Source organism: Choloepus didactylus, chromosome 4 (genome assembly GCF_015220235.1).
Source record: "Choloepus didactylus isolate mChoDid1 chromosome 4, mChoDid1.pri, whole genome shotgun sequence".
Lineage (NCBI taxonomy): Eukaryota > Metazoa > Chordata > Mammalia > Pilosa > Megalonychidae > Choloepus > Choloepus didactylus.
The window spans coordinates 113,939,216-113,967,031 of record NC_051310.1 but is presented as its reverse complement, the minus strand read 5'-3'; the positions used below and the strand labels follow the sequence as shown (position 1 = coordinate 113,967,031).

The window sequence follows — 27,816 nt, the reverse complement described above, 5'->3', positions numbered from 1 at the left end:
AAGAAACTCTTTTAGTACATATAAACATACTAGTTAGTTGCCCTTGCTGTTAGGGAAAGATACAACCTCCTTGAGTTTGATATTATAAATAAAAATTTTATTTAAAGCTTCTTTTGTTACTCAAGTAGAAAAAGTTGTTTTTACCTATTTTTAAGAAAACAGTGGAAAGTGAGATAATCCATCTTTTTGACAATAATCTCTTCTTCCAACAATGTCATCTTCTTTGAAAGTCATGGTAATTCCTTGTAAATAAGGCTGTTAATAAATTACAAATACATAAAAAGTTCTTGTCCATCTCTTCCTAACTACTTAATGACTGTTGCATAGCAACAATTTTTTTTTCCTGCTGCTTCTTTGTTGGAAGTCTGAGAGTCTGAAATCTGCATTGGCTTGGTTGAGCTTGGGAATTTTTTTGGTACCAGGGGTGCAAATATCCATTGTAGAAATCAGTAGCTGTTAGTATTTTCTTGAGCATCACTGATTGAACACCAATCCAGCCATTCTAAAGGGCAAAAGACAAATAGTGAACAGGCAGTGGTAACAAAACTGAAGAACCAAGTAAACTTTAGTTTATTAAATGTATATCATGAAAACAAAAAAAGAAACCAACAAACCTTTACTAAATGCCTAGCTGCAAACAGCTCGTACTAAATAATACCAATTCAATTTCTTAACTCTAAAAAATTAAGACTGGGCATCAAAACCTAACTCTAAAAGGTAGGCAAAGCCAATATCACCCACATTTTAGAGAAGAAATCTGATCCTCAGAGAAGTGAGTCATTTGTCTGAGGTGACAGCCTGGTGGGAGTCAAACTCACATTTCTGGACAATCCAGCTCCTTCTATTAGAGCACACCGCCAGACATGCAAGACATATACACAGACCCAGACACAGACAGTGATACACTTAGCACTATTCCAGAATAAGCTGAGGAGGGATGAAGAGAGGTATAATGTAGGAGTACTTTATCTACAGTCTTTGTAAGTCAGATCCATCCATCACACATTCCAAAGGTTCCTTCTTGAATACGAAACATCTCACATAAACAATACATAAAGGAAAATACCCAGGAAATGGAAGGAATGTGGAACAATAATGGTCCCAAAGTTATTTTAAATAGTTAAAAATTATATCTAACCACAATTGAACTGTAAGACAAGCAGGATACATGTATTGCAGGAGTTCAACTAGATACCTCATATGACTGTCTTTTGTGCTACCAAGAATAAGTAAATTGGATTCCTGAGAACACACAAGTTTTCTTTCAAAAAGCACTAAAGTTACTGAATCTTCTTTCATTGTTTCAATAATAATGTCTCAGGAAAACCTCACTACTTTCAAAAAATTATGCTAGAGATTCCACTATTTCTTAAGAAAATTAAAATGTCCACTGACCCAATCTGATGGATGGCAGTTGGTTGAAGACCTAATCAAAAATGATAAAGAAACAAACTATAAACTTAGTAAAACAAGTATGATAATTAGAAACTAAAGGAAAACATACCTTGCAATAAACCAGCAGTATTTGTGACTGTTTGTGGTATATTACTGATCCTGGAATAACAGTCTGTCCTGTTAGTTTTGGGTCTATGAAATGGAAAAAACAATAAGAGAGAAATAAATAACTATGCAACTCCATGATGCTTCTTAAAAAAAAAACATCTTGAGAGGCAGTACCAGCACTGAATACATCTGCCGACTTTTACTGTGTAATCTGAAACTTAGGACTGGGCCATGGTGTTCTATATACATCATGAACCCAAAGCTTTCCATTACACATAAGAAGCTCTTACCCAGGCTCCCAGTGAGCAACCTGAAAGGCTAAATCTAGAAGTTCTGACTATTTTGGGGAAATAACTACTCACCGCTGGAGAGATACATAGGAAGGTTAGGATCTAAGCTGGCTCTTCAATCTCTGACCAAACAAATCCAAATTCCTGGAATCCTGGGAACTCCAGCACTACCCCTGAACTAGAAGAAGTTGCGGCTCACACTCCTTCAGACCACCACATTGGGAGGACTCTGATGGGCCTCAGAACGGACCTGTGACGGGCTCAGTCTGAAATGCTCCACTTGGCCTAAGTTTCTCAGGTGATCAGAGATTTTCATTATGACATTCACCAGAATGAAATTAACCAAGTCATTTTGAACTCCCTGAAACCCTTAAAGTAGGAAATCACAGAGCTTGAAATGGGATGGTAATGCTGCTCTGCCTATTTTCCAGGTCCCTGTGATGAATAAATGAGAAAACACATGTGACTGGACACTGTAAAGAGTAAGACAGTAAATGAATATAAAGTATTATCATTATGGAACCGAAACAAACTAAAATAATCCCTCTTCTTAGTGAATATGATGTTGAGTAAAACAGACATTTTCAAATAGACTATAGTGTGAACATTTTCCATGTCAGTTATTCAAAAGACAATACCAGCAAGGATGGAACAGCTGACTTCTATCAAATCCAGAAGTTTAACAGTATAACCCATCCAAAGTGTCTGCAACGGAATCTGAAAATAAAATTAAAGAAGGTATGAAAGGGAATATACTTAACCCAGAAACCCCTTTCAATTACTATTTTGTGTTAATCTGGTCTGTCTTCTCTCCCAATTACAGAAAACCCAATATATAAATCTTATGGAACAGATAAAAATGTAACCCTCTGCATCAGTCTCTAAGATGCAGAAGATCTTAAACATTATTTTAAAATCAATGTTTAATACCTTTGTCAATATTTCTGATTAAAAATTTATGCTCATAAGAAATGTAAACATCACAGGACTTAACGTTAAAAAAAGAAAACATCTGAGGGAATGAAAGTATACCATACTCCCATCTCCAAAGGTAACCACTGTTAACAGTTTGATGTATATTTCCCTGTATACTTTTTTCTGCAAATATTATTACAAGATCAGAACATATAGTTTTATAAGAAGACATTTTTACTTGACCATAAACCACAACTTTTCTTATCATTACAAACTTATAGATCACTCTTTCTTGCGATTATGACAAACAATGTGGTAATAAAATCTTGTAGAGGTATCTTTGAGCACTTTTATATTTCTGGAGATTTTTTTGAAGTAGAATGCGCAGATTAAAGACTATCAACATTTTAATGTCAGACTGCACTGATAAGTAAAAAAATAAAATAATCTATTGCTGTTTATTATTAAGGCTAAGGAGCTTTCCATGTATTTACTTGTAATTTTTATTAATTTCTCTGTAAACTGCTTATTTATAACCTTAAAAAAAAACTGGTTTGTTCATCTCTTTCTTATTAATTTGCAAAAGACTTCTATATATTTAGGAAATTAGTCCTTTAACTCTCACATGTTTTATGAATATTCTTCCCAGTTTGTTGCCTTTAATCTTAGATAGTCTTTTTTTTCCTTCTATAAGTTTTTCATTATTATGGAGTTGTATTTATCAGTTTTTTTCTCTCATGACTTCAGTGGTTCATGTCATGCTTAAAATGGCCTCTCCCACACTTTAAAAGTATTAAATAATGTAAAATTATTTAGCTGTGTTGTTGTTGTTGTTTCCAGTCCTCTATGGTTTCATTTTTTACATTTAAATTCTGAATTCATCCATATTTTATTTTGACTTTAAAAGGTGGGATTTGAGTGCTTTCCCCCCAACCTCCAATAGCTAGCAGTTATCCCAACACTATTTACTGGATAATCCATCTCATTTTCCCCCTAATGTGAAATGCCACCTTTACCACATAACAAGTTTCCAATATACCTGACATACTAGATCTTGATTTAAATATGTTAATAAAAATTAACACACACCAGGAAATAAGTGCTTTCAAATTTGTGAATTAAATAAATTTATTTTCAGACTGTAGTTCAATCTTCTATTTCATAGACGAGGAAATAGAGGCCTTTTCCCAAGGTTAGACACATGTAGTTAGTGGCAAAGCCAGGGTCAGAATCTGTTTTCTGATTCCCAGCTCAGGGTTCTTTTTATAAAGAGGACATCTAACTTTCAGAAGAGTTACATTGTTGCAAAGATTTGGATGTTAAATCAAAGAACTAAATGCCTTTGAAGAAAAAGTTCACAGATATTCACAACCTTATATATGTAATATTTTTGTACAAATTCTTCTCTTCTGTAACTTGCTATCTCACTTATCTTTCACTTGCTCCCAGTAAAAGTTATGAAAGGATGTCCATTTCACATTTTCATGTGTGTAACTTTTTTCTTTCATAGAACTTAAAATATTTTTGAAACATGCTTACTGATTAAAAAAGATTTATATTTACTGAGGCTATCAATACAGTAGGTGTATACCCAGAATATATAGCCCCTGTTCTTGAGGAGGTAAAGCTTGTTTTCATCCTATCCTCGGAGCGCTGCAATGACAGAAGATACGAAAGGGATAGTAGGAATATAATCATTTCAGTGTCTACCATCATGTCAAAACCAATTTGGATGGATTTAAATCTAAATCATTTTATCTCCTTTGATCCTAACAGTTATGGACATGGTCATTAACCCCATTTTAGAGGTGAAAGGGCAGAAATTCAAAGACGTTAAGGGTCTTGCTCACAGGTTAGTAAATGGCAACTTCAGGAACCAAACCTCACCTTCTGGCTCCAAAATAAGAGCTCATTCTGTTTCAGCACAAAGCTTTTCTCAGTGGAAGGGAAAGGTGAATTGCAAAAGTTAAGGTCACAATGTGGTAAATTAGAGATGCTAATATAATTCATGATACTGCTCTAAACTGCATCTCAGGAAGTTGTCTACTTGATATCTCCATAAGATGTCTCCTAATATCTCAAATTTAATGTGGCCAAAACAGAACTATTGATTTCTCTCCCCAAAGCTGCTCTTTCCTAGATATCCTCATCTCAATTCAATGGTACCACCATTTACCCCAAAACCTCTAAGTTATCTTTAATTTCTCTTTCCTTAATTTCCACTCATTTCTATCCACTCTTGTCACTGTTCCAACTTGCCATCATCTCTCACTTACCTCTGACCTCATTTTCCACCACTCTCCTTCTTCTTTGTGATGCTCCAGCCAAACCAACCTTCATTCATTCCCTCAAATGTGCCCAGCTCATTCCCACTTTGGATTTTATACTAGCTGCTCCCTCTGCCTGGAATGCCCTTTCCCTGATCTCTGCATGGCTGGCTCTCACTGTCTTTCAGATCTCAGCTTAAATGTCAGCTCAGAGAGGCCACTGTAAAATAATCTCTGGTTTCCCTATCACATTATCCTATTTTAATTCTCATCAAGAAACTTACAACACTATCTTATTTTTTATGTTTCCCTCCACCACCTGTATCTCTAGCACCTAGAATAGTACCTGCCATGTAAAAGGCTTTCAAAAAATATTTTGTTTAATGAATGGATGACTAATAGTAGCTATCATTTAATAAGTGCCTACTCTGTGCCAAATAATGTACTAGATGCTTTATATACATTATCTCACTCCTAATTTACTGAGAAACAAACAAAAACTCAGAGTTTAAATAACTTTCCCAAGGCTATAACATTAAGAAGTAGCAGAGACAAGATGGAACTCAGGTCTGTCTGGCTCTAAAGTCCATTTTCCTTCCCCCAAGCCACTCTGCTGCAGTGGGGAAAGTACCAGGTTTGAATTCACACAATCTGGTTCAAAATCTGACTCTCACTAACTAGCTATGTGACCTTGTACAACATTCACTTACCATTCAGTGATTATCTGCTTTAAGCCTTGACTTCTTCAACTTTAAAATGGGACAACAATGTGATTCTCACTAAAGAGCTGAGCTACTGTACATGTTCCTCACTTTACCCAACATTAATAACACAGGTGCTCCATTAAAATCCCCATGCTTGGTAGTCCCAGAGTTCAAACAACACAAGACGGTATCACAATGAGACGAAAAAGGACACAAATGTGTCAAAGAACTACAACTGAACTCAGATATTTCAACGACCTGTTACAACTCCATTTTGTGTACTGTATGTGGAATTCAAGGATTTAAGAATCTGTATTCAAAAATTGGCCAAAGATAGAAAGACACACTGAAAAAAGCTTTGGATTAGGAGTCAGAAGACTTGGGTTCATTAATTAGTGACTCAAGCACCCCTAAGTTGGTCATCTTCACTTTATTTGGGGGATAATAAAACTTGCCCCAACTTCTTCCCATGGTTATGAGAAATAGCAAAACGTATTTTTGAAAGTGATTTGTAAATTCTAAGGCCTGCATAAAAACTTGAGATTTAAAGGATATTTTAAAAATGAGTTTCAGGTTTCCCAGGTTTAGTTTATGAGAGTCAATCCAAAACAAAAACAATCAAAAAATAAATTACACACATACAATTTAGGTAAAACTGCAATGTGACTTCCAACTTACTGTATTTCCAATAGCACGATGAAGTCTGAGTATTTGCTCTGAAGTTTGCTCCTCCCATTTTACACAGCTGGTACCAGCAGAAATCTTAGGGGCTACAAGATATAGCCAATAGCAATAATGACTATCTGGTTCAATGTCTATGAATTGATAACTGCTGAAGCAGAATGGTAAGTACAAGAGAACTCATTATATTATTCTCTCCATTTTTGTATATGGTTAGAATTTTTCATATATAAAGTAAAAATAAAGAAATAAACCATACAAGTACTAGAAGAAAACATAGGTGAATTTCCTTACAACCTGGGAATAGAAAAAACCCTTCTAACTATGACTCATAATCCAGAAGGAATTAAAGAAAAGACTGAAAACGCAACCATATAAAAATTAACTTTTTCAGGGCAAAAAGAAGGACATAAGCCAAGTCGAAAGACAAATGACAAACTGAAATAAAATATTTGCAATTTATATTATGGAAGGTTACTTTCCCTTTCATATAAAAAGCTCCTAAAAAATGAAAAGAAAAAGATCAAAAACCTGGTGAAAAATGGGCAAAAAGACACTCCCCAGGAAAAGAAACGCAAATAAATCTTGAATGTATGAAAAGATCTTTACCTTTACTCACAGGAGTAATGTAAACCAAAGTGCTCCAAGCTGCAATTTCTTACATATTAAACTAGGAAGTAACATATATATTTAAGATAACTCATTGTGCCATTATTTGAAATAGCAAAAGACTGGAAATGACCCAAATGCCCACATCAATATGGAACCTGTTGAATAATCCACACAACAGAGATCTATGCCATCATAAAAAATAACGAGGAAAATCTCTTCTTACTGAAAGCAAAAAGAGAAAATTGCAGAAGAGAGTATATTTTTTATGCTATCTTGTGTGTAAGAAAAAAGGCAAAAGAAAAATGTTTTTTCTTGCTTATTTTGGCAAAAAGGAAACATTGGAAGGCTAAATCAGAAATGAATAAAAATAACTACAACACAAGGGAGGGAAACAGAATTGGAGGAAGTAAGAACGGAAGTGACACTAGGTTGAGTATACCTTTTAAAACAGTTTTAACTTGTGAACCATGCAAAGATTTAATTAACATATTCAAAAAGTAAAATTCAATCATAAAGAAAAAAGATCAATCCCTAAAATTGAAAACAAACTGAAACAAACAAACCTATGTATCAAACTGAGTAACAAAGCCACACAGAAAAAGTACTTATCACCAGTAAGTCTGAACTCAGTACTCTGACTGTATACCCCTAGTAGGATATTAAGACAAAACAAACAAACAAAACCAAAAAAAAAAAACTGTAGAAAAATCTTAAATCTTAACTCAATAATTTTACTGTCCAGAAATAATATTGGTATTGTAATTCTGAAACTATTTTATGCATAGCAAATAACTAAATAAAAGGATAGGTTAATATTAACAAAAAAGATAAGAAAAAAAATCCTGTAACATTGAATTTGAATTAGAAACGATGTGAACACATGACTTTTAAAACTACAATTCCTAGCTTTGACCACTGACTCCCCATCTCGGAATACATTGTTGTACCAGATGATCTCTAAATACCACCCCCCGCTAAAATGAACAAGGTTCCCTGGAGGAATGGCTGATTATAAAGTGAGGACAGAGAATTCACAACGTGAGCCTGGGACACCTTGTGGCAGAAAGCAAGGAAGCACTAAAAGTCTAATTATAATTAAGTTGCTCCTACTGGCCAAATTTGGGACAACCTAAGTAGCACAAAGAATTATGACTGTAATTAACTTTAAAAGACAATAAATGAAAATCCATACATCAGAAGACATTACATCCCTCCCCTCGCAAAAAAAAGAGACTTCATTTGCCACCATAATCGAAGGTGATTATAGTAGCAACTCCTTACTCTAAAAATTGATAAAGAAAAATTTAAGCATTTACCTCGCCATTTTAGGGTGAACTAAAGTTCATCCACAGCTAATGAGGAAAAGTTCTTCTTTCCAGAACAATACAAACATTAAATGTAATAGGAATTGGAATATCACTTTGTAATCCCTAATGAAGTAATTCATTCAGGCAAGGAACATAAATCCATGCTAAAACAACCAGGTGAAAGGTTGTTAGGGAATGGGATATCTGCACAAAGTAATACCTCACAGATTACCTGCAAAGGAAAAAACACATCTGGAAATATCTGGCAGTCACAACCTCAACCAAATGATCAAACTTAGTTTCACTAGCTGTGATGGTTAGGTTTATGTGTCAACTTGGCCAGGTGATGGTGTCCAGGTATCAGGTCAAGCAAGCACTGTCCTAACCATTACTGCAAGGACATTCAATTGACTGCACCTGTGACTGATTGCATCAACGAAGGGCATGTCTTCTACAATGAGAGAATTCAATCAGCTGGATTTAATCCAATCAGTTGAAGATTTATAAGCCAGACAGATAGAGGACCTTCACTGCTTCTTCGGCTAGCCCGCGAAGTGTTTCCTGAGTAGTTCATCGAACACCTTCATTGGAATGCCAGTTTGCTGCTTGCCCTACAGAATTTGGACTCCTGCATCCCCACAGCTGTGAGAGAAACTTTTAAAAAATCTTATATTTACAGATATCTCTTGTTGATTCTGTTTCCCTAGAGAACCTTAACTGATACAGCTTGGTACCTGGAGTGGTTCGAGAATCAGAATCTTAAAATAGGCTTTTACAACTGGTTTTCTACTCTGATTAAATTCAAAGACACTAATGACTCCATTTCCAATAAACAAGATGGCACTGACAGTCCACGGCATGAGTAGGCAATGGAGATACGCAAAATATCACCATTTGATTCTCCTAATCATACTCTTGTATGAAGCAAAGCTCTGGGTGACAGTGTCTTTGACACCTTAACAGAGTTTTGCAGAGTTAAGAGGTATAATGATGTTGGCTGGTTGCTCTTAGATACACTGGATAAACTTATAAGAGAAAGGGATGAGCTAAAGGCCTCAAATTTGAAACTTAAGCACCGTATGACAGATGTGAAGGTTTCTATGTCTGCCCTGAAAGAAAATCTTATTTCCTGTGGCCACAGATGAGATTTCTGAAAAACAGATCCAGAGTCTCATTGTATGAGTAGCAGGTTTAAAACATATACTAAAATCTCAGCCTTGCAGGGTGTCTGATGTTAAAGGCACTGATTAAAAATGAATGGAATCCTGAAACTTGGGATGAGGACATATGGATTGATAATAATGGCAGTGAGGACACTGGAACCCTGGATTCTGCTAAGTCTTTGTTAGATACACTTGTAGTGGTCTGCCCTGAGGAAAGAGCTCCCCCCCACCTCCAGTCTTCCCTGAGGAGACAGCTACCCAACATCCAGCCTGCTTTGAGGAAACAGCTTCCAGATCTCCAGTTTGCCCTGAGGATTCTGCCATCCAGCCCCTACCTAAAGAGATTAACCCTTCAGTGCCTGCTAAACCTATAATCACCTCCCCTGAGGAAGCAACCCTTACTCTGTCTGGAGACATTAACCCTGTTTCACGAGATGAAACTGCAACAGAATGTCCTGAGGTAAATGGCTTGAGGGATATTTCTAATTCTTTTCATGACCCACCCCCACCACCAATCTTTGCTTCAAGACCTATAACTAGACTAATGTCCCAATCGGCCCTGAAAGGTAAGGTACAAAGTGTGACTCATGAGGAAGTACGCTATACTCCAAAACACTGCATGAGTTTTCCAATTTACATAGACAAAAATCAGGGGAATATGTATGGGAATGGATATTAAGGGTGTGGGATAATGGTGGAAGGAATATAAAGTTGGATCAGGCTGAATGTACTGATATGGGCTCACTAAGCAGAGATTCTGCATTCAATGTTGTAGATCGAGGGGTTAGAAAGGGCATTAACAGTTTGTTTGGGTGGCTGGCTGAAACATGGATCAAAATGTAACCAACATTACCTGAGGTTGAAATGCCAGAACTGCCCTGGTATAATGTAGAGGAGGGGATTCAAAGGCTTAGAGAGATTGAAATGTTAGAGTGGATTTATCCTGCTCATACATCCCTGGAAAGTCCAGAGGACACACCTTTTACCAGGACTGTGAGGAAGAAATTTGTACAAATAGCTCCACTGTCCCCAAAGAGCTCTGTAATTGCCCTTCTCTGTAGGTCAGATACTACTGTAGTAACTGCTGTCACTGAGCTGGAATCCTTAAACACAATGGGGATAATCAGATCTCGAGTCAGCAGAAGCCACGTGGCAGCAGTTAATCACCAAAGACAATGTGAGAATGGCTAACATAATGGAAAACAGGCTCAAAGCAGCAGTCATAATAATCTGACTCGCAGAAACTTACAGTGTTGGCTAGTAGATCATGAAGTACCTAGAAGTAAAATAGATGGGCAGTCTACTAAATTCTTGTTTGATTTGTATAAGCAGAAGAATTCTAGGTCAAGTGAACAAAAGCCTACCTTGAATTACAAAAACAGAGAGTCACGGCCCCTTAATCAATTCCCAGACTTGAGACAGTTTACAGAGCCAGAGCCCCTTGAATGAAGGGAAGGCCGGTACCCTTGGGGAAGGACACTGTCACACTGCCAAAAATTTATACTGTTAATCTTCCTCCCAGCCTTCCCCAGAGGGAGCTACGGCCTTTTACCAGGGTAACTGTGTGTTGGGGAAAAGGAAATGATCAGATATTTTGGGGATTATGAGACACTGGTTCAGAAGTGACATTAATTCCAGGAAACTCAAAACATCACTCTTGTCCACCAGTCAGAGTAGGGGCTTATGGAGATCAGGTGATCAATGGAGTTTTAGCTCAGATCTGTCTCACAGTGGGTCCAGTGGGTCCCCAGACCCATTCTGTGGTTATCTCCCCAGGTCCAGAATGCATAATTGGAATAGATATGCTCAGCAACTGACAGAATCATCACATTGGTTCACTGACTCGTGAAGTAAGGGCTATTATGGTAGAAAGGCCAAGTGGAAGCCACTAGAACTGTTCCTGCCTAGCAAAATAGTAAACTGGATTCCTGGAGGGACTGCAGAGATTAATGCCACTCTTAAGGGCCTTACTAACACACTAGCCTTGGTGCAACCTGATATTACGGCTTACTAATGTGATACCACAGGATTGATGGGAATAGGGACAGAAGCAAGACTTCTCTGAGTATATATCCTTTTAAATATTTTACATATTCAAAAATTAAACTGAGTCATAAAGAAAATTAAAAAGTCAATTAAAAACAAACAAACACCATTGAAGTTTTCCAAAATGTTAAGCCTGGTTTCTTCAAAAAGTAAATATCATTGAGAAAAAAAATAGTGGAAGAATTCTACACAGATATAACTAATAATAATTGGATCTTAATTTGAAAAAAAAAAAACAGCTATAAAATACATTTTTAGAAAATTAGGTAAATTTAAATAGAAGCTATTAGGGAACTGTTCATTTCTCTTAGGAGATATATGTTCAAATTATTTAGAAGTGAAAGATCATCATGCTTACCTCCAAACAATTCAGCCAAAATTAAAATAGATATACCAAATACAGACATATAGAAAAAAGGAGCATATGGCCCAACATTAATTGTTAACTCTGGGGTGAATGGGTGTTCATTGTCTTCGAGTTTCACTTTATCTCTGTTTCCTAATTTTCAAAATAAAAAGTTGAAAAAAATGTTCCCATCCTTCATGAGGCTACCCGCTAAGAAGGAGAGGGAGACCTTACCAACCACTCTTTGGAAAAGGACATAACACGTGGGCACTCAACCTTTAATCAAAATTAAGGGAAATATTTAAGTGAAGAAGTTGAGTATTCAAATGTCATCAAGACAAACAAAACCCTATGAAAGATGTAAAGAGTCTCTGCAGCCTTCACTCACCATATGTTGCCCCCTCAGTTGGTTGCTGCCTTCCATTGTTCATACTTTCAGGCAAATTTTTCAAAACTGAAATAAGCTACAAAAAAAGGAGAGCAATATATATTCAAGATAAACAGAAGAACCAAAGCAGAAATATATTACAATTCAACACCCTGAAATTATCTATAACTTTAAAAGAGCTATTTGGCTGGGTGAAGATGTAAATTGGCTTTGGCTATGAGTTAAGTGTTGTCTTGGTGGAGTTCTAGCAGAGACATTGTTCTCTGGGGAGCATATGTCATTGACTTGCTTATAGAGGATGCTGAGCTTGCCTAGAAGTTCTAGATTTTGGTATAAACTTGCTTATAGAGGATGCTGAGCTTGCCTAGAAGTTCCAGATTTTGGTAAAAGGACACTCTGTGCTCAGCTGTCCACACAGTAATCCCACAGGAAGGAAGGCAGTGGCGCCTCACAGAAGGAGAATGTACTTTGGAGTCACATAGCTCTGGGTTCAAATCCCAGTTCCACCATCTACTAGGTGCATTATCACGGACAGGTTATTTTAATTCTTCAACGTCATTATCTGTAAAACAGCAACAACTACCTCAAAGTTCCGTTGTGACGGTTAAAAAAAAAGTCCATAGAGGATTTTAGAGGATTTAGAATGGTCCTGGCATAAAGCCAGTGCTCAGTAAGTGGCAGCCATTACTATAATAGCATTTTTGAGGTAAAGGCCTAGAATAGGAAGTACTGTTTATATAGTTAAGAAAAAAGTTTTCCTCTGTATAAAGTTAACTAGCTCATATAAAAAAAAAAAACACATTAATTTGGTCATTAAGCATTTACACAGACTCTACTGTATGCAGATTAAATGAGGTATACAAAGTCACTGTGGGAAGAGAAATCATTTACAGCTAGGGTGTGCAGCAGAATTCCAGGGGCTAAAGATAAGATGGAGAAAAGGAATTCTGGTAACAAATGATTAGCATACAGGTAACGAAGTGGGAGGAGAGCTAAAAGTCACTAGGACTGGCTGTTGGTTTACTCTGACAGGGATGTAAGTGAAATTGCGAAGAATAGTCAAAAGGCCTTGCTTTGAAATCTGGAGGATCATATTAGATCACCTGATTCATTGGAAAGCCTTTACTAAGACCCTACTCTGTGCAAATTCTCAAAACCTTAAAAGAAGTTACAAATGCCAGGTTAATTTTAGTAAGCTAAGATAGAAATCACTCTCTTTTTTTTTTTAAGTAGCTTAAAATTACACACTATGAAATTGCTCCTTTCATCATAACCACTTAGGAAACCTACTAAATAAATAAATAGTAGTGGGATATTAGAGAACAGTACCATGGTGGCACCCAGTCTTGATAACACTGCTTCTAATTCCTTTGCGGTGCTCTTGGGTGGCACAGGAAGAGTTTCTTGTTTGAGAATTGGGCCTACATCAAACCTAGCAAAACAATCAAAAGCAAATTACATGATTACTGACTATTTCTTAGGATTAATATATTTGTCTACATGAATGTTTATGTGCCACAAGGGTGGTTACCTAGCCACAATTTGACTCTTTAGCCTTTAGCAAGAGGAAAAATGCACTCTGAAAGAAGGGAGAGCAAAAACTGGCTGTGTTTAGATTTTAACTTAATTTTTCCTAAAGGGAAAAATGTATCAGGGATTTAATTGCAATTTCAAATAGTTCTACCATTAGTCACAAGTAGTATGAAAAATATCTACCTGGACACTGAAAACATAAAGTATTTGTTTTCCAAGAAAATACAATTAAGAAATTCATAATTACATATTTCTGATTTCCCTCCTCAAAGGGCAAGAATTTTGCCTTGATTATAATCACTGGCAATTTTAAGTAGGTGAAAGGGTATTTGCATTCTCACAAGTCCTACAAACAAGTCAGGCTCTGTAAACACTGGCCATGGGTTTTCATTAGATACAGGCTTTATTTTGAATATCTGACTTCATGGTTTCGTTTTTTCTACTTTTTAACCTGTGAGCTTTAATAAAAGGTTTATTATGCAAAAGCACATTCATGAAAAGTGATTGGTATAATGAATCACCACATACATATCACCTAGATTTTCGAATCATCAACATTCTTTCTTCTGTTCTTCCCTTTTTTTTCCTAAAATAGGTTAAAACAAATCCCAGATATTGTGTTGTTCCTGTGAACCTGTGAATTTTCTTTTCTACAGGACACTAGCTGATCACAAGCAGGGACTTAATAAACTCAAACAACTTCTGTTTGTGTTTTAATTATATTTATTTTTTAATTACAGAAGTTGTAGGTTTACTGAAAAGTCATGTAAAAAAAGTACAACATTCCGTATAACCCCCACTGACACTCTGCATTAGTTGTGATACCTTTGCTACACTGATGAAATATTAAATAGTACTACTAACTGTAGTCCATAGTTTACCACATTTTTCCCCATATACCACAGTAATATTAACACCTTGTATTAGTGTTGTACATTTGTTATAACTCAAGAAAGAACATTCTTATACTTGTACTATTAACTCCAGTCCATCATTCACAACAGGATTCATTGTGTTATACAGTCCCATTTTTTATCTTCTAACGTTCATTCTAGCAACATATATGACCCAAAACTTCCCCTTTCAACAATATTCATATATAAAATTCAGTGCTGATAATTTTACTCACAATAATGTGCTACCATCACTAACATTCATTTCTAAATCTTTACAACCAACCTAAATAGAAATTCTGTATAAATTAAGCCTCAACTCCCCATTCTCTATCCCCAGTCTATCCTCTGGTAACCAGTATTCTAAGATTTAAAATCTCTGAGCTATCTTATTATTAGTTCACAGTGAGATCACACAACATTTATCCTCTTGTGTCTGGCTTATTTAACTCAGCATAATGCCCTCGAGTTTCATCCATATTGTCCAATGCATCAGGACTTCATTCCTTTTTATAACTAAACAATATTCCATCATATGTATATACATATTTTCTTTATACATTCATTGGTTGATGGACATTTGGGTTGCTTCCATCTTTTAGCGATTATGAATAATGCCACTATGGACACATCAGAGTGCAAATATCTGTTCAAGTCCCTGCTTTCAGTTCTTCTGGGTATATACCTAGTAGTGGGATTGCTGGATCATATGGCAGTTCTATACTTAGCTTCCTGAAGAACTGCCAAACTGTCTTCTGCAGTGGCTGCACCATTTTACAGTCGCACCAGCAATGCATGACTGTTCCTATTTCTCCACATCGTCTCCAACACTTGTGGTTTTCTGTTTTTTTTAATAGTGGCCATTCTAGCAGGTGTGAAATGATATCTCGTGGTTTTGATTTGCATTTCCCTAATAACAAGTGAATTTCAGGATCTTTTCATATGCTTTTTAGCCATTTGTATTTCCTGTTTGGAAAAATGTCTATTCAAATCTTTTGCTCATTTTAAAAACTAGGTTGTTTGTCTTTTTATGATTGAATTGTAGGATTTCTTTATATATTCTGGATATTAAGCCCTCACTGGATATGTGGTTTCCAAATATTTTCTCCCATTGAATAGGCTATCTTTTCTCATTCTTGACAAAGTTCTTTGATGCACAAAAGTTTTTAATTTTGAGGAGGCCCCATTTATCTATTCTTTCCTACACTGCTTGTGATTTGGGTGTGAAGTCTAAGAGACCACCGCCTACCACAAGATCTTGAAGATGGTTCCCTACATGTTCTCCTAGCAGTTTTATGGTCCTGTTTCTCATATTTAGATCTTTGATCCATTTTGAATTAACTTTTGCATAGAGTGTGAGGTAGGGATCCTCTTTCATTCTTTTGCACATGGACAGCCAGTTCTTCCAGCACCATTTATGAAAGAGAATTTTCTTTTCCAGTTTAGTGGACTTGGCAGCCTTGTCAAATATCAGTTGGCCACAGATGTGAGGGTGTACTGCTGAACTCTCAATTCAATTCCATTCGTCAATGTATCTATCTTTATGCCAGTACTACGCTGTTTTGACCACTGTGACTTTGTAATATGCTTTAAAGTAAGGAAGAGAATCCTCCAACTTCGTGCTTTTTTTTCCAAGATGTTTTTGGCTATTTGGGACCCCTTAACCTTCCAAATAAATGAGACAACTAGCTTTTCCATTTCTGCAAACTGGCTGTTGGAATTCTGATTGGGATTGCATTGAATCTGTAAATCAATCTGGGTAGAACTGACACCTTAATGACATTTAGTCGTCCAATCCATGAACATAGAATGTCCTTCCATTTATTTAGATCTTTGAATTCTTCTAGCAATGTGTCGTAGTTTCTGTGTATAAGTCTTTTATATCCTTGGTTAAGTTTATTCCTAGATATTTGATTCTTTTAGTGGCTACTGTAAATGGAATTTTTTTTTCTTGATTTCCTTCTCAGATTGCTCATTACTGGTGTTTAGAAACACTACTGATTTTTGTGTATTGATCTTGTATCCTGCTACTTTGTTGTAGATTTTTCTGGACTTTCTATATATAGGATCATGTAATCTGCAAATAGTGAAAATTTTACTTCTTCCTTTCCAATTTGAATTATCTTTTATTTCTTTTTCTTGCCTAATTGCTATGACTAGAACTTCTAGTACCATGTTGAATAACAGTGGTGACAGTGGGCATCCTTATCTTGTTCCAGATCCTAGAGGGAAAGCTTTCAGTCTTTCATCATTGAGTAGGATGTTAGCTGTTTTTTTCATATGTCCTTTATCATGTTGAAGAAGTTTCCCTCTATACCTATCTTTCGAAGTGCTGCAATCAAGAAAGGATGCTCGATTTTGTCAAATGCCTTTTCTGCATCAATTGAAATGATCATGTAGATTTTTGCATCTATATGCATTAGAAAAATAAGCTTGTAATTTTTCTTTCTTGTAATATCTTTATCTGCCTTTGGCATTAGGATGATGTTGGCTTCACAGAATGATTAGGTAGTGTTTCCCTCTTCTTCAATTTTTTGGAAGAGTCTGGGCAGGACTGGTATTAATTTTTCTTGGAATGATTGGCAGAACTTACCTGTGAAGCCACCTGGTCCTGGCCTTTTTTTGGGGGGGAGGTTTTGATGATTTAATCTCTTTACTTGTAATTGGTCTGTTGATGTCTTCTATTTCATCTGTAGTCAGTGTAGGTTGTTTGTGTGTTTCTAGGAATTTGTCCATTTCACCTAAGTTGTCTAATTTGTTGGCAATATGGGTATTCATAGTACCCTGTTATGATTCTTTTTATTTCTGTGGAGTCAGCAGTAATGTCCCTCCTCTCATCTCTGATTTTATTTATTTGCATCTGCTCTCTTTTTTAACTTTGTCAGTCTAGCTAATGGATTGTCAATTTTAATGGTCTTCTGAAAGAACCAACTTTCGGTTTTATTGTTTCTATTTTTTTTTAATTCTCAATTTCACTTATTTCTCCTTTAATCTTTGTATAATTTCTTTCCTTCTGCTTGCTTTTGGATTAGTCTGCTGTTCTTTTTCTAGTTCCTCCAGGTATGCAGTTAGGTCTTTGATTTTAGCTCTTTCTTCCTTCTTAATGTAGGTGTTCAGAGCTATAAAATTCCTTCTCAGCACTGCCTTCACCAAATCCCATATGTTCTGATATGTTGTGTTCTCATTTTCATTCATTTCAAGATATTTACTGATTTCTCTTGCAATTTCTTCTTTGACCCACTGATTAAGAGTGTATTCTTTAACCTCTATATGTTTGTGAGTTTTCCAGTTCTCTGTTATTGATTTCCAGTTTCATTCCATTATGGTCAGAGAAATTGCTTTGCATAATTTCTATCTTTTAAAATTAACTGAGGCTTATTTTGTGACCCAAACATGAGGTCTATACTGGAGAATGATCCATGAGCACATGAGACGAATGCATCCTGCTTTGGGGATGCAATGTTCTACATATGTCTGTTAGGTCTAGTTCATTTATCATATTATTCAAGTTCTCTGTTTCCTTACTGATCCTCTATCTAGATGAGAGTGATGTATTGAAGTCTCCAACTATTATTGTAGAGACATCTAGTTCTCCCTTCAGTTTTGCCAGTGTTTGCCTCATGTATTAGATGCATAAATACTTATGATTATTTCTTTTTGGTAGATTGCCCCTTTTATTAACAGTGTCCTTCTTCATCTCTTACAACAGTTTTGCATTTAAAGTCCATTTTGTCTGATATTTGTATAGCTACCCCAGCTCTTCTCTGGTTACTGTTTGCATGGAATATCTTTTTCCAGCCTTTCACTCTTAACCTATTTGTATCCTTGGGTCTAAGGTGAGTCTCGTGTAGACAGCACACAGATGGATCGAATTTTTTTATCCATTTTGCCAGCCTTTTGACTGGAGAGTTTAATCCATTAACATTCAGTGTTATTACTGTAAAGGCAGTAGTACTTTCATCAACCATTTTATCCTTTGGTTTTTATATATCATATTTTCTTTTTGCCTCTCTTTTTACCCTTTTAGTTACCCTTACTGATAATCTTCATTTCTACACTCTCCTCCAAGCCTCTCTCCCGTCTTTTCCTTTCAGCTTGCAGAACTTCCTTTAGTATTTTCTATAGAGCAGGTTTCTTGATGAACTCTCTTAGTTTCTGTTTATCTGTGACTATTTTAAACTCTCCCTCATTTTTGAAGGACAGCTTTGCTGGATAAAGAATTCTTGGCTAGCAGTTTTTCTCTTTCAGTACCTTAAATATACTGTACCACTGCCTTCTTGCCTCCATAGTTTCTGATGAGAAATTGGCCCTTAATCTTATTGCGGTACTGCTTTCAGGATTCTCTATCTTTGACATTTGACATTCTGATTAGTATGTGTCTTGGAATAGGATTTATTCTGGAGTATGCTGTGCTTCTTGGACATGCATATTTAAGTCTTTCATAAGAGTTGGGAAATTTGGGGCCATTATTTCTTCAAATATTCTTTCTGCCCCTTTTCCTTTATTTTCTCCTTCTAGGTAACCCATGAGGCACATGTTTGTGTGCTTCGTGCTGCCATCCAATTCCTGAGACCCTGTCCAATTTTTTCATTCCTCTATCTGTTCTTGTCTGCAAGATTTCAGTTGCCCTACCTTCTAGCTCGCTGATTCTTTCTTCTGCCTGATCAAATCTGCTGTTGTAAGCCTCTAATGTGTTTTTTCTCTCTTCTATTGTGCCCTTCATTCCCATAAGTAATGTTTCCTTTTCATACTTTGAAATTCTTCTTTATGCTCACCCAATGTCTTCTTCATATCTCTTTAGCCATACTTTCCTTCGACTCCTTGAACTGATTTAGTTAGATTCATTTGAACATCTTGATTAGTGTTCCAAATTCTATGTCTCCTCCAAAGTTTTAATTTGTTCCTCTGACTAGGCCAGATCTTCCTGTTTCATAGTATGGCTTGTAACTTTTTGCTCATGTCTAGGCACCTGATTATCTTGATGAGTTCACTCTGAATGTCAGTTTCTCTCTCTTGCCTAGGGTTTTATTGTTGATTGGCTTTGTGTTAAGGGTCTTCTTTGACACTTGGTTCAACTTATTCTAGATCTTTTGAATAGCCTATGTTTAATCGACCAGATTTTTTCAGCTCTTCTTCTCTGATTCTTGCCCTGGGTATAAGGTACACTTAGAGATAGCACTATTTGCACAATTGCTGCACCCCTAAGAGAAAGCTTTCTTTCCTCTGTTCCTTCATCAGGAATCTTGATCTGTTCTGTTGTTTTAATTTTTCTTTTCTATTTTTTTTTTTACTTTCCTTTTGTTACCTTTAGCTGCTTTTGCCTGGAGGGCAAATTCTGGGAGGAGAGACACCCCAGAAGGACTTTCCCATGTTAGTATTTCCCAGTCAAAAGAGGGCCAAGGACCCATGAAGGTGGTGCAGACCAGTTCCAAAGAGCCCTGGGGAGAGGGTCAGGAAAGATGCCAAAAAGCCTTTTTGATGACTTCCTAAAGCTGTGCTTTCCTGTCCTGCCCAGCAGATGGCATTCTTTGGCAAACAATTCCCCTCAGCACTAAGGAGGCCCTGAGTTATTAAGCCTTCACTGCCTTTGCCCTTGTTGGGGGGTGGGGTTGGAGCAACAGCCATGGCAGTCCCTGTCAAGGGCAGGCTAAAACAGTGGTTTAGAGCCAGGACCCACTGATCTAAATTCACCAATGAAAAGTGATCAGTACTCAGCCGTGCCTCCCTGACTCCCATTCTTGGGAAATAGGGCTTACATATCCTTCTCCGTCTGCAGCAGCCAGTGAGGGACCAGACCCAAGACGGCTCGCCTTGAGAGTGGGGATGGGTGTTAGCTGCCACCCTGGAGCAAGTTACTCATAGTTCTTTGCATGATTTCTCAGCCTCTTTGTCCCACTCTTCTCTGGATGCTGTACAGTGCTCCCCTTGCCTCTGGAGCCCCAGAACAATTGTTTCAGATGGTTTCTGCCTGTCCACTGGCTGTTTTGGGAGGAATGAATCCTGGAGCTCCCTACTCTACCATCTTCCCCGGAATTTCCCAACACAAGCAATTTTAAGCAATAGTTTCTTAGGTTGTAGGTATGGTAGAAAAAATTAAATGTTTAAGACAATTACATGACACACTGGTACACAATGTATTCTTACTTCAGGTTCCAAAAAACTTCTGACCAGTTTAGAAACCAAGGCCAGCAGAACCAAGATTCTTAACCACTAACACACAAAAATCCATCTCTCATTTACACGGTGTATTTTCTAGATATCCAGTTGTTAATAATATAATTATTTCAAATAAAAATTTCACAAGGACTTTAAAGAGACACTCAATAAATACCAAAAGATATATGGCTTGTGTTAGAAATCGGGGGAAAAAAACCAGAAAGGGTACAAAAGCAAAGGAAGTACTTTGGAATTACAGACATTAGTGAGCACCACCCATTATATTTTCCCCCCAAAGAGATTGATATCAGCATTTAAAATCACAAAAATCTCAAGAAAATAAAATATGCTGTACCTTTTAGGTCTAATTTGTATAATTGTTACTCCAGTAACTGTGTCTCCATGGAGCACTGTATGGATTATGGGGGCTGGACCACGCCACCTCGGGAGGCAACTGGGATGCACATTCAATATACCACTGAATTTAAAAATGCAGACATTAGTATGCAAGTAGGCTTCACCCTTTAGTTACTTCTACCTAAATTACTATGCTACTTGTTATCATTAAACTTTTCCAGAAAATTTTTTTAAGTATCAGTTAAATCTAGTCTTGTATTCCTTAAATGAAGGAATCAGAAACAAGTTCATTCTTTTACTATACGCAATAAATGAAACCTAATTTAAAACAGAGCAACAACTATTCATTGTTTCAAAGATGTTCCACAACAGCTCATGATGCCTGGCAATTTTTTACAAAACCAAAAAATGCATTTATTACTATATGAGAAGAATCATTCAAACCCTATTATGCATTTCATGGAAAAGGTGAACTCTATAATTTATTCACATCATAATTACCCTCACTTCATCCAGAATGTTCAACAGGATTGACTGTAAAGATCCAGAAATGGATAGCACAATACTATGTGATGGTAGTTCAATATTGTAAGTATAATGAACAAAGCTGAGTATGAGTATGATTGAAAGAGGAAGGCTAGGGGCATGCATGACACCAGAAGGAAAGATAGAGGATAAAAACTGGGACTATATAGCTTAGCGAAACCTGGAGTAGACAATGATGGTGATTAAATAAGAAATGTAAGAAAGTTTTTACGTAAGAGAGAACAAGTAAATGTCAGCATTGCAAGGTGTTTAAAATGGGATGATATATGGGGAAAAATACAATCAATGCAAACTAGGGTCTAAAATTAACAGTAACACTGCAATATTCTCCCACTGATTTTAACAAAGGCAATATACCAAAGCTAAATGTCAATAGAAGGGAATATAAAGAAGGAGTATGGAATTTTTTTTAATTCTTTATTCTTTTATTTTCTTCCTCTTCTTTCTTTGTGGAAGAAATGGAAATGTTCTCATATAGGCTGTGGTGGTGAATGCATAACTATGTGATTATACCGGGAACTATTGATTGTTCACTTAGGATGGACTGTAAGGTATGTGAATAAAACCGTTTAAAAAATAAACAGAAAGATACATGTGCTGGAGATGTGGAGAGAGAGATATACCTATTCACTGTTGGTGGGGAAGTAGAACAGTGCAGTCCCTCTGGAAGGCAGTGTGGTGGTTCCACAGGAGGCTAAGTATAGGCTTGCCATATGATACTGCAACCCCGTTATTTGGTCTATACTTGGAAGAACTGAAAGCAGAGACATGAATAGGCATTTGCACAGTGGTGTTTAAGGTGGCAGTATTCACAATTTGCAATGGATGGAGGTGGCCTAAGGATATACTGACAGGTGAACAGAAGGGCCAACTGTGGTGTATACATACAACAGAATATTGCATGGATGCAAAAAGGAATGACATCGTGAGGCATACAACTAGGTGAATGAACCCTGAGAACATCATATTGAGTGAAATAAGCCAGAAATGAAAGGACAAATATAGTATGGCCTCAATAATATAAACTAACTATAATGAGCAAATGTTGAGAATTGAATTCGAGAGCACAGGTTATCAGAGGATAGAAGGTGGGCAGAGACTGGCAATCTACGATGCAGGAGTACAGAATGTTCAATAAGGCTTACTGTAAATGTTCCTAGATTGTAAGTTCTTATAGCAGTCACATCTGTTCCTGAGTTTTAATTGTTATTTAACACATGTTTATTTGGTACAAAATTTATATTCTCTGTAGCACACTATCGAACTTAACCTGTATGGTCAATTTATTTAAACAACATGGAACCTAAAATAGGGAATGAGATCATGTTATTCTGCACAGGTTAAAGAAAGACTCCAATACATCCTAGAGTATTTGGGGCAGAAAATAGAGAAGTATTTGCAAAGTCCCCTTGAGGGAATGGGGGAAAATGTGGAAATATTAAACTTCCCCACCTGGAAAATTCCTGATATTCTCACAAGCATTAGGGACTCCCAATTTAATAAGACAAGCCCTTGATCTTGAGGCTTGCCCTTATTAAATTATCCCTGCAAAGGAGAAGCCATGCCTACCTATAATTATGCCTAAGAGTGACCCCCAGAGAACCTCTTTTGTTGCTCAGATGTGGCCTCTCTCTCAGCCAACTCTGCAAAGAAACTCACTACCCTCCCCCTTATGTGGGACATGACTACCAGGGGTGTAAATCTCCCTGGCAATGTGGGACAGGACTCCCAGGGAAGAGCCTGGCCCTGGCATCATGGGATTGAGAAATCCTTCTTGAACAGAAGGTGGAAAAGAAATGAAAGAAAATAAAGTTCAAGTGGCTGAGAGATTTCAAATAGAGTCAAGAGGTCATTCTGGAGGTTATTCTTATGTACTATATAGACATTCCTTTTTAGTTTCTAGTGTATTAGAATAGCTGGAAGGTAATACCTGAATCTGTTGAACTGTAATCCAGTACATTTGATTCTTGATGATTGTACAACTATAACTTTTATTGTGTGACTGTGTGATTGTGAAAACCCTGTGAATGACACTCCCTTTATCCAGTGTATGGGCTAATGAGTAATAAAATAAAGACAAAAATATATAAATAATGGGGGGGGCAGGCAGTAAAGAGTATGGAATGCATTGGGTGTTCTTTTTTATTTTTTTCTCAATTTTGGAGTAATGAAAATGTTAAATTTATTGTGGTGATAAATGTGCAATTATATGATGATACTGTGAGCCATTGACTGTATACTTTGGTTAGATTATATGGTGTGTGAATATATCTCAAAAAATTGCATTAAAAAAATTATCCTCACTTCAATTAGTTTCAATAGAATATGGAATGCCTAAACAAGCTTCCTGAATCCCCATCAAATGATCTACTCACCTTTGCCTGTTATCCTAATGTATTTACCATTCACTGATGAGCAATTTACTTTACTAACCTGCCATTAGTTTACTGATGTCTCCATCGGCATGAGAGTTCCCTTGAGTGTGTGAGTGAGAAAGTCTTATATTCCTAGCTTCACTGTTCAGCCCCATCCCAGTCATCCAACAAGCACACCTGATATGCAGGCACTGTTCTAAGTGTTAGAGATACATGTGGCAGTGAACCAAATAGAAAAAATTGTGCCTTCAGGGAGCTTATGTACAAAAAGTGGGAGGTAAGCAATAAAAAACAAAATATGTAAAACATTTATTAGATGGTGCTAAGTGCTATGGAGAAAAATAAAGCAGAAAAAGGGATAAGGAATATTGGGTGGGAGACTGCAATTTAACAGTGGTCAAAGGTCTCACTGATAAGGTGACACTTGAGCAAACACGAAAATGGAATAAGCCATGCAGATACATGGGAGAAAGACTTTTCAGGCAGAGAGAACACCAAGTATAAAAGTCTCAAGGAAGGTAAAAACTTGGCAAGTTGAAGGCCTCGCAGTGAAGTCAGTGCAGCTGGAGTGGAGTGAACCTGGGGAACAGCAGTAGGAGATGAGGCCAGAGGCAGTGGAGGCCCAAATCATATAGGTCCTCATAGGCCAACATAACAATTTTTTTATTCTGTGTGAGATGGAAAACCACCAAAGGATTTTGAGCAGAATGTCATGATCTGATTGATGCCTTAAAAAGATAACTTTGGCTATTAGGTTGGTAAAAGACTTGAGAGATGGAAGGGCAGTAGAGACCAGTTAGGCTAACGTGATAATGTAGGTAAGACTGACAGCAGTGGAAGTGGTAAGATACAGAGTACACAGATGTTGAAGGTAGGGCCAACAGGATTTCCTGATGGTTTGGTCACGGGGTATAAGGGAAAAAATCAAGGATGACTCCAAAGTTTTGGGCCTGAACAACTAGGCAGATGGAGTTGCCATTTACAGAGATGAAGATTTGGGGAGGAATTGGTTTTGGGCAAAAGTTTGGGAATTTATTTTTGGACATCTTCAATGTGGGGTGGCTATTAGACATCCAAGCAGAGTTGTGGAGCAGGCAGTTGGGTATTAGGAGCCTGGAGTTTGGGGTGAGGTCTTCATAGGAGGCATAAATTTGGGAGTTGTAAGCATATACATGGAATTTGCATGAGGCTGGATGAAAGCCCACAGACAGTGTAAAAGAGCTTAATACATTTTGATAACAATTCATAATAAAGGCTGTTATTTTAAGAGAAAATACTCAAGTAGAAAAAATACTAAAGAAAGTAGAACTAGAGTTCAAGTTATCACACTTTAGATACCAGGTCCATTTATAAAGACTAAGGTTTCTATACTGTATTTCCTTATAATTAAGACTTACTAGGGAAATTTAAGAATAAGGGCCTCACTCAAAAGTCGGCCAAATGAAGCCACTACTCCAACATCATATTCTCCAAATCCCACATCTGGCCACTCATACACTGGAAGCTGAGACTGCACAGCATAACGCTTCACTGGCAGTCCTTTCGATGATGGGGAAGGCACTGTGACCACCTCCAATTTTTCTATTAATGTTTCCTCTTTGTTTTCCCTAAGTTGGAAAGATTGGAAGAAAACATGACAGTTAGTATTACAGACTACGACCCAAAGTTAAACTATTTCACATACTCCTAAGGTATACTTATAATTAAACTCATGAACCATTTAGAGCTAAATGATTAAAATTAGTGTGACTGAGAAACTTAATTTTTATTTTTCATTTTGTTTTAATTATTTTAAATATAAACAGCTACATGTGACTAGTGGTTACTGTTTGGATAGCATGGTTCTAGAGATTTCCTGTGCCTACAGAAACATATACAGTATATACATTCCACATAACTGGGATCATATTATTCATATTGTTCTGCATTTTTTTCCCCTTAACAATGCTATATGTAATATGCTGTTATGTGAGTTTTTTAAAAAATGGGTTAAATATACATATGCTGTATATGCACTAAACATTTCTAGAAGAATAGGAAACTGAAAACAGTGGCTGTCTCTGGAGGAGAAACTGGGAACTACGAGACAAGAGGTGGAAGGAAACGACTTTTCAGTGATTATCTTTTTGCATTTTGTACCATACCATGTATTTTCCAAATAATATATACTTTTTCAAAAACAAAAATATATTCTATGGGCATCATTCCATGGCAGTACACATAGCACAACCTCACTCTTTACCTGCTGCATAGTATTCCAGCACCCAAGGGCTGTGCATTTATTTAATTTAATAAATGTGTATTGCATATACATGTTGAGGACTTAAAAGAAAAAGAATATGTAAGAAGGCACTAAAGAAAAAACTGCCAAGTAAAGCATCATCAGAAGGTTCAGGATAACATGCAGTGAGAGATGCATGTGGCAAATGGGGAAACAGCAGCATAAAGGGATCATGGTGTGCAGAGGGTGTTTCAGGGTGTGAGTACAGAGGGGATTGGGTGGAGAGAGGAATATGATACAAGGGGATTGAGGAGGGATTCAATATATGAAGTTTACTGTGAAGTATTTGTCAGGAAGACTTGATGGATATGACAGGAGTATGGGAAGGGGACCCCCGGAAAAAACTGAGTGAAGAAATAAAACATGTAGGTTCAGGGGAAGGAGGGAGAACAGTATATATGGGTATACCTCCCACATACCATGAATTTTCAGGACAGGTTGGATTTCAAATAATTTTTTTTCTTTCCCGAAACAAGTTCTATTAAATTTTATACATGCTAAATGTACAACTAAGACTTCTGATTTATAAATGTATTTGGGAAAAAAAAGTTCGTTTTTGAGCTATGTCCTCATTTCTGCTTCAGAAAATTGAATCCCGTTGTATACAGAGACACTATGGGTAGTGAAGGAGTGAGGCATGCGTGTGCAAAGGGATGCATGTGTCTCGTAAGAACAAGCCCACAGGACTGGAGAATACCAGTAAGATGTGTGGAAGGCTTCAGGAGGAACTGGAAAGGGGGGATCTTTAAGTCAGGCCCGGTTTGAGTCCCAACCAGCTCAATTGATGATCCTGGGCAAGTCGCTTAACCTCTTTGAGCTCCGGTTTCCTCACATACAAAACGGGCAGGCGGGGGTGGGACTGGACAGAGAAAAGTTATGGAAAGGCTTGGCACCGTGCGGTGCTGGGGAGGCACTAGGACCGCGGACAGACTGCACGGGGAATGGGGGTTGCATACCAAACGCGACCAGACGCCCAGGGACTGACCCGGCGGGTGCCGCACACCTTCCGGGAGTCCGCAGACGCGGCGATCTGGGCCTACATCCTTCTGACGCCGCTGCTTTCCTGGACAAGGGGTCCAAAACCCTTGGGGTTCAGCCGTAGAGGTTCCGCTTCGGCGCCCTCATCGTCCCCCGCCCCCCCGGCCACCCCAAGTACTGGCTCCGGTACCTGGCGGCGTGCAGCGCCCGCAACGTCTCGCGGGCGAACAGGTCGGTGCCGAAAAAGAGCACCCGCCAGGGCGGCTTCTCGCGGGCTCGGGCGCCCTGGCCTTCCTCCCCGCCCGGGGTTCCGCCGAGACCCGCCGGCGTTTGCCAATGGGAACTCGGCCTTAACCCTGGGACGCCGCGGGCCGGCCGGCGCCCCCAGCAGCGCGTCACAAGCACCCTCATAGCCCCAGCCTCCGGCTACCTACCCTGCGCAGGCGCGTCGGGGTGAAGGATGAGGGTGCATGCC

At 37.6% G+C, this 27,816-nt stretch overlaps 1 protein-coding gene across 3 annotated transcripts; it reads right to left on the bottom strand.

Annotated features, from left to right (window-relative positions):
• Window positions 1–70: 70 nt before the first annotated feature.
• MTFMT (mitochondrial methionyl-tRNA formyltransferase) lies at window positions 71–27,816 on the bottom strand. Of its 3 annotated transcripts, XM_037833689.1 has the most exons (10): window positions 27,532–27,766; window positions 27,349–27,426; window positions 25,480–25,689; window positions 21,160–21,282; window positions 13,552–13,654; window positions 12,223–12,298; window positions 6,358–6,449; window positions 2,432–2,510; window positions 1,505–1,587; window positions 71–502 (listed from the first exon to the last, which is right to left on the bottom strand). In XM_037833689.1, the coding sequence occupies exons 1-10, from the start codon at window positions 27,750–27,752 to the stop codon at window positions 302–304; spliced, it is 1,266 nt and encodes a 421-aa protein (XP_037689617.1). In that variant the 5' UTR covers window positions 27,753–27,766; the 3' UTR covers window positions 71–301. The 3 variants fall into 3 exon arrangements, with proteins under 3 accessions (XP_037689617.1, XP_037689619.1, XP_037689618.1); XM_037833691.1 differs by lacking the exons at window positions 27,349–27,426; window positions 27,532–27,766 and adding an exon at window positions 27,776–27,816; XM_037833690.1 differs by lacking the exon at window positions 27,349–27,426.